Here is an 8,160-nt window from a genome sequence, read left to right as displayed (position 1 = left end):
GCACGCAGATGGTTCATCCAATCACCTGCCAAGTACTTTTTAAGTGCCTGCCCTTTTCCAAACTGTTTTCAAGGACGACTTCTCAGATGGTTCCTTGTAACAAACCATCTGGTGTGTCAGGTTAGCAAACTGAGGCAAAGACGCCTGAGTGAGTTGAAAAGGTGTCAGGTACTAAGAGGGTTCAAGCTATGCTTAGCCGACAGCTTCACTAAATACTTTATAACTGGATGAAAATAACAGAAGATCCTGAAAAAATAAAGACATCAGCCATCACCAGCTATCATCTTTTATTATCTGCTGTGTTACAATCCTCCAAATGTACAACTCATGACATTTACAACAAACATTTAAGTTTATAGTAATTTACGCAGTTACTATGGATACATCTCCACTGGCATGTGTCTTTTAGAAGAGCACTAATCTGATAAATAACCATTCATACCTTTAAAAAAACAAAAAACAAATAAAAAGCGTGGGCCCAGACCAGGAAACACACCGTGGCATGTTAACAGGGTGTCGGTACAGTGTCGGACATGCTGAGATTATCATGTTAGCAGAGATCCCTTCCACTACAAGAACCAACCGTCATATACAAAGAGAATCCTGTGTGGTGGTCAGGCGGTTCAACGGCTGACTGTTCTGTTTTCGCGTCCAATTGCTTATTCACGTCTGAATCCAGACTTTGCTCCACGCTGCCTACCCCAAACAGTACATTCAGAACACACATACATACTGTAAACACACATGTAGGAATGGTGGCTGCTTTGTTTCGTACTGTTAAAATGACACTCCCTTCTTTTCTTACAGCACACATCAATGTCCCTGGTTTTGGAGATTTTCAGGGGTATTATTGTGTGTTATAACAGGATCAGGGAGTGAATCATGATCTTGGCTGCGGTCTCATGCCTATATTGACTTTGTCTCTTCTCGTTCTTAGCTGCTTTTCAGTTGTTTACTCCATGATTTCCTGCTACCCAAAAATATTTGTATTGGTATTTCCTTGAGTTTTGTCCACAGATCTGCAAACGGAAGAATTTGAACTGTAGAAATCTTGGTATGTAGAGGTTGTCAAGCATTGATTAGAATCATGATGCATTTATTGAATCGATGTTGAGCTTTTCATACACTTCGTAGAGTTCTCGCCCTCGTCTTAGACTGTCATATCACAGTTCTGCATCTCTATTTCCTGGAACTTGGACATTTGTGTCATTTCTGGGAGTAATGTTGAAGATTTGATCTCACTGGAGGGAAGAAAATCTTGTTAGTTCACGTTAGTGAACTATAATGTGGAAAATCTGTCGGGTGGGTGCAAAGTAAGATGCAAAAGACTTCATGGAGCATTTTATTGTACAGTTTGTACTGACCTTTCATGGTCAGACTAAAATATGTATCGTTATGTTTTTTGTTACTTTTAACTTACCCAACATTGTTTTCACCCATCTTATAGGCAACTTAGAAGATTGTCTACCATCCGTTAATGTCCAAGTTTTAATGATAGTGATTCAGGACAGTTTGGCAGTCCTAAGTCAGGGCGAACAGAGCTCCTGCAAGGAGTTGAACATCTCTACTGTTCTTTAATGTCTTATATTTCCAGTTGGAAACACTATTAATTCCAATTTGGACTTTTTCTTGATATAAACCTGACTGCACTCAGTCTTGGAGCTAGACTTTGACTACAGCTCTGTGCTTCACCTGGTTCTTACATAGTTCTCTTTCAGCAAACATGGGGTGGAGACTTTAACTTTTAACTTCACTGTACAGCTGTTGGAACAGGGAGATTGTGTCTGGACAACTGCGGAATTCAAAATCGGAATAAAATCTCGAGATCCATGTTTTTAAAGAACGAGTGCAAAAAGAAGAAAAAAAGAAAAAGGAGTTTACAAGACTGGAGGTGTCAGTAGAGGAGGGCAGGCTGTACTTTGGAGTATGCGAGCAGTAGAGAGGTAAAATGAACACTGGCACACCTTCAACAGGACTAAAACATGCACAGTTTCTAGTCAATTTATACTTGAGCTACATGGGACACGACTGGGCACATCATAGATGGCGGCTTCTTCTTAAAAATGAAAGAAAAATCACGACAGGAAGAGTGGGGTTTTTTTGTAGTTTTGTGCATTTTTTTTTTTTTTTTTTTTTTTTTTAAACTGTTGGGTTACCGGCGGATGGTATCACAGCTATGGTCGTAAAAGAGTGTTGTCCTCTTTATCTATTGCGTTAGGCTGTCTATGGCGCCTCAGCTCCAGTGGAGCTACTTGTAGCAGAAGATGCATGCACAAGTAGAGGTGGGGACCAGGGATAGACTGATGTGTTACTTGATTTAGAAAAAGAAAAAGAGATGGCTTCCACCTCTTGAGCGTTTGACTCAAAAAGCATGATGGGTGTCAGTCTTGTAAAGCCTGGAATGAAACCTGCCTCACCGTTCCTCAAGGACCTGCTAACCCACCTAAATAAATCTCATTATTATGGCTTTCAGAGGAGAGTTTTGGTATCCCGTGGTGGTCAAAAACAGTTTCAGAGGCTCTTCCACCCTAACAGTGATTCATTCTGGGTGAATTCTTATCATTCAACATAAAAATTCAATTAGAAAATGCTCAGATTTACTGACTCGTACATCAGCACAAAATATTGCCGGTCTAAAATGCACATCAGTCTAACCCCAGCTGGAGGAGGGCGAGGCGGAGGGTTGGGGGTAGAGACGTGACCGTTTGTCTGGCTGGCAGTTAACGCGACATGGTACCTTGGCACATGACGATGGGGCACAGGGGAGAGCAGTCATGAGGTGTCGTCGGGTGATTAGGTGGTCAGGCAGGCAATTTGGGTTGGGTGGGGTGGGGTGTGGTTTTCGGGGCGGGGTGAACACAGTCATTTAGCTCTGGGCAGTTAGTCGCTGCTCCGTGAGCGACGCCTGGTGTGATACCGTTTTGTTTTCGTGAGCCCTCAGCTTGGACACCACGTCGATGAACGCCAGGCTCTGGACTTCTTTGTGGAGCGGCTCTGAGAAGAGAAGAGAAGAGAAGAGAAGAGAAGAGAAGAGAAGAGAAGAGAAGAGAAGAGAAGAGAAGAGAAAAAAAGAGAAGAGAGGGAAAATAGATTTTTAAGTCTTTGTAATGAGAGACAACACTTCTTGCATTGAGGTTCTACATTAAAAGTCTTCCCCTCTCAGGTACATGTTAATCTTTTATTATCTTCTATTTTATTTGGGTATTCTACATTTTTATTGCAGATTCATGAGAGTAGCGTTTCCTACGTTGCTGCTTTTATTGTTCTTGATTTATTCATTTCGTCCTTCCTGACAGACAACAGACGCATGAGTTAATACAACGCAAGCATGGATCTAGTAGTTAGGGGAGAAAAATGTGTGCAAGTGCTGTAAAGCCAAGTTCAGGTTTAACAGAACATTAGTGTCACCAGGCAGCGCACAGAGGTAATGAGTGCACATGTATTTTAAAGTCCATTAGGGGCCGAGGTGTTCATGAAAGAGCAGGGTCTTAAGTGTTTTCTTAAAAACAGAGAGGGACTCTGCATATTGAATGGAGCTTGATAAGCCATCCCTCCACTGGGGAGGCTGCAGCAAATAGCATCAATAGCAATAAGCCACTTTCTCAGAAATGATAAAACACACTTATAAAAGAGTAGAAATTAGGAATAACGGTATGACTGATAGAAATCAGAAGGCATAGTTGTTAATATATTGACTCACAATTTCAAAAAGTAACTATTACCATCATCAAACTTTACTGGAGAATGATCTGCCTATAAATACTGTCCTATATACGGTATGACAAGTAAGTTCTGTAAATATCAATATGAGGAATATTAAAAGTACTAGTGTGTGACATTTCTGACCCGGCTCAGCTGTGACTTGTGGACTCACCTGACCCCATGACTGCACAGATGAGGATCATAGAGTTGTACTTGATCTCTGGTGCGCTCCTCTCATCTGACAGCAGCTTGTGAAGCACTGACACCAGACTGGCTCCGACAAAGTCCTTCTCAGCTGCAACTGAAACCCAGAGAGACAGTCTTAATGTATCACTGTGATTATTAGAAGGGAGTGTTTCAGTATTCTCGAGTGGAATGTTCTTCTTCTTCTGAGTCAAACACAGTTAAAACCTTTGAAAATGTAAAGTATAAATATCAGCTTGTGTTTGGTCATTTATCTTGGCTGTTATTATGAATGAACTTGTAGCCGTAGGAAATGTGAGACCCTTGTGTGTATCCATGGTGACAGCTGCTGTTCAGGATCAGCCACATCGTGTAATTGGTCTGCTTGTTTTTGATGCATGCTTCTAGCATTTTTAGTCATGAATCACACTGGATTCCTGTCTAAGTAAAGCAATCCCACAGATCCTCTATCAGCTGCTAGAACTCAAAAATAGAAAAGCTGCTGTGGAAGTCTGAATTAGTATCTTTCTTCCTCCGTTCTCGCTCTTACCCAAATCCAGCGCCGCTATGAGACCCAGAGCCACGAGCGCTTCATTCTGCATTATCATGTGCTCGCTTGTTGCCATAGTAACTAAGTGCTTGACTCCTCCTCCCTGGATGACAGTTCTGACCACTTCCTGAAATCCATGGGGAAAAAAAAAAGATATGAAAAACATTGCAGGACAAACAGGAAAAGGATGGAAGATAGTACATATCTGTGTTTTCCTATATTTATTCTGCTGGTTGATCTATTACAATAACAAAAGCACTACAGCAATAAACTCATTATCTAACAATTAAAACCAGGATTTTCTTCACTAAAGTATGCTTTACATGTAACCATATATTCTTGTTGATCAGATAATACAGGGGATTCTTCCTACAATATATTTGGGGGGCAGGTTTGTAATAGAACTATTGTATAGACTTTGTAAGAGCGGCGTGGTGTCTGACCTTGGACTTGCTGTGTCTGATGAGAGCAGACAGGAGGCGGTTGGACTCGCCCATCACTCCTGCGTGATCTTTGGCTTCACACCACTCCACTAACCTCTCCACCAGTTTCCCATTGGTCCCCAGCTGGTCCGCAGCTTCGGCTGAACCAACACGACACAGAATCAAATGCATTTCACTTTGTTCAATTTTCACCATAAAAAAAGAAAGAAAAAAAAATCATACAGCGCTTCTCAGTGTGTGAGGTGACAGTCAACATTCTGGTGCATACCTTGTGTATCGATTAGCATACGTAATGTCCCCAGGAGTTTAAATTGGACCGGAGGCATCTCTGATTGCAAAAACTTCAACACCACATCTGCTACTCCAGCTGACAGCATCTTGGATTTGTTGACCACTGGAGAAAGAGAAACAGTAGAGTTTAACACACTATAACACCATCTTAACAATATTACTACCATTTGGTGATTGTTCTGCTTCAAAATATTTATAATGTTTATAATGAATTATAATTATAATATATTTTTATCATATATTTAGGTAACACAAACTAAAAGACTGATGCCATTCGTCTATAGAATATTGGTGACACTTAAAGGAACAATATGTAGGGGTTTAGTGGCATCTAGTGGTGAGATTGAAGACTGCAACTGTGTAGGACAGTGATCTCCAACCCTGCACCTGAAGAGCTACTGGCCTGCATGTTTTAGGTATCTTACCACTCTAACACACCTGATTCTAATCATTAACTCGTTATCAAGCAGCTAAAGCTCGTTAACAAGCTTGATGACAAGTTAATAATTAGAATCAGGTGTCCAGAGTCAGTGTTTGGTTTGTCTGTTCTAGGCTACTGTAGAAACATGGCGGGCTCTGTGGAAGAGGACCCGCTCCCTATGTAGATATAAAGGCTTATTGTAAAATAAACAAAATTCTTATTTTCAGCTGATTATATATTAAGGCTGGGCGATATGGACAAAATCAAATATGACAAAATTTTTGACCAAATACCTCAATATGGATATTGCAACAATATTGCAGTGATGATTCTTGATGCTTTCACAAAATATTAACACTACGAAACTTTTATAATAATCATATATTAAATCATCAGTAATGTGGATGTAAAGACAAAGTGGGTAAAAGCTAGAACAGTCTGCAGCATTTGAAACCAGGGAAAGACAAACTGATGACATATCGCGATATTATGATATCCAAAATCTAAGACGATATCTAGTATCATATCCCAATATTGATATAATATTGATATAGTACCCAAAATTATTATATACTAAGTAACACATACTTATATTTCATTTCTGCCAAGTCTGGTCAGCTAGCTTACGCAAGTATTGTTTTTTGTTTAAGTTACAAGTTGAAGAGATGTGACTGTGCAGTGATGATGATGATGCACCACATGATCAGAGCTGATAGTGAGTCCACTGGGGTCCGTTCAGGTATCAGAGATATTGACACACAGTGGTAGCAGCTCACCAGGTATGGCCAGGTTCCGCAGAGCACTGAGAGCTGCGTGCTGAACGGTGACGTTGCCTTCCTCCACGTGTCGGTCCAACAGCTCCAGAAGCTTCTGCACAATCCCAGTGTCCACCATGTGGATGCAGTTACCGTCTACACATGGAAATACACAACACGTTAGAGGAGATGCCTTAACATTGTGTCATAGTGTTAGAAATGATTTAGTCAGTAATTCCAGTAAAACATCACTTTCAACACTGTTTTTTCTCTCAGCTGACGTGAATACAGATAAGAAGAAGTAGAGACACAACAACAGCAGCAGCAGCAGTATTTTATTGGTTGTACTCTGCAAAGTCATGATTTAACTTCATCCCATGACAAAGTGAAGTGTGGCTTACCGTTACGAGCAAAATTAGCGATAGCCAAAGCTCCAGCCAGCTGCAGCTGATGGTTATGAGATGGTATCCAGGATAGCACCCTCTGGAAGACGCTGCCCTTCCCTCCCTCAAACAGCTTCTGCATGGACTCATCTACACAGCGGAGGGGAGACAATACATCAGTCATACAGATAAATGATTTAAAAGTTGACTTAAGAGCTACCTTTAATCTGGCTTGTATTTTAACTTTATTTCACTGATTCTAATCTGTCTCTTATTTGATGTTTTAGCCTGTTTTGCATTCTGAAGTTTTACATTTCTATCTTACCTCTTATTCATGACATGTCTGTTTTTATTGATCATTCATTTGTTAATTTATTTACTCATTTATTGCTTGGTTTTTCTGTCTTGTCTCATTTAAAGAGCAGCTGGTCTGAACAGTCAGAGCCCATCATCACTAATCAGAGACTTTGAATGGTTCCAGCTTCACTTTCAATCAGAGGAAGAACAGTGAATTCGGCCCCTGCCAACTTACCGCTAACTAATATATATGACATAAGACGTCAAGCTCTGATTGGCCAGCATCCAACATGTCTGTCGTAACTCTTGGCAGCAAGACTTCATCACTCTGATCTCAGATGATAGTTTAATGTGACACAGTGAGCACATTTATCAAGCAGCAGCTCAACATGTTGGCCAGTCACTGCTGAGACTTCATGTATCAACTGCTTCACCACAAATGAGAGGAGAAGATGGACATCATTATGTGACATCCACGTCACTCTTGCTGAGTCATACAAGATTCATATTCAATTCGTATGACTCAGAAATGTAAAAATGAAACTAGGCTTCTTGTACAGAATTAAAGACCATCTGTCATTTTTAAACCATCGCATTATTGCTGAGTCAGCTTCTACATTTCATATTCTTGTACTTTGATTATTTCAGTAGCTGTTTCTCCTTGTATCACAAGGTTGGTTGGAATTCCTTACATCTCATGATATTCATCCCTAACTGTAGTGTTGAAGCTTCCAATCTTCCTCACATCTCTTCTCTCATTTCAACCTTGTGACTCCTATAACGACTTAAATATCTTTTATATAACCACTAATCTGAAGCTGGATTCTTCCATATTAAAACTGTAGTATCTGTTTTTCACACCTCTTGTAACTATTTTGACTAATTTGGTTGTCTGATGATGAATGTCTCCTGTTCTCTGGTCTCTATTGAAAAATATATCTTAACCTCAGTGAGAATACCTGATAATATAGAGTATAAAAAAAAGTGATCTGATAGGGTAAGATTAAGAGACCGGATATGTATATTTTATCAGTCCATGTTCAAATCTATTCAGTTGCATTAAAATATTTACATTAAGGCTGAATTATTCATTCTTATCAGTGCTGGATGAAGGACTCTTCAGACTGTTCATTTA

The 8,160-nt window shown here is 40.1% G+C and overlaps 1 protein-coding gene across 1 annotated transcript in view; it reads right to left on the bottom strand.

Annotated features, from left to right (window-relative positions):
- Positions 1-279: 279 nt before the first annotated feature.
- The window catches only part of rap1gds1 (RAP1, GTP-GDP dissociation stimulator 1), a 28,725-nt gene continuing 20,844 nt past the window's right edge, over positions 280-8,160 (bottom strand). Inside the window, exons 9-15 of the mRNA XM_053343843.1 lie at positions 6,747-6,878; positions 6,367-6,501; positions 5,147-5,272; positions 4,879-5,018; positions 4,436-4,562; positions 3,875-4,003; positions 280-2,994 (exon numbers count right to left, since the gene is read on the bottom strand). Of these exons, the coding sequence (XP_053199818.1) occupies positions 2,867-2,994; positions 3,875-4,003; positions 4,436-4,562; positions 4,879-5,018; positions 5,147-5,272; positions 6,367-6,501; positions 6,747-6,878 (917 nt within the window). The 3' untranslated portion in view covers positions 280-2,866. The remainder of the gene's footprint in view (positions 2,995-3,874; positions 4,004-4,435; positions 4,563-4,878; positions 5,019-5,146; positions 5,273-6,366; positions 6,502-6,746; positions 6,879-8,160) is intronic.

This window comes from Scomber japonicus, chromosome 22, assembly GCF_027409825.1.
Source record: "Scomber japonicus isolate fScoJap1 chromosome 22, fScoJap1.pri, whole genome shotgun sequence".
NCBI lineage: Eukaryota > Metazoa > Chordata > Actinopteri > Scombriformes > Scombridae > Scomber > Scomber japonicus.
This window is presented reverse-complemented; position numbering and strand designations above follow the sequence as displayed.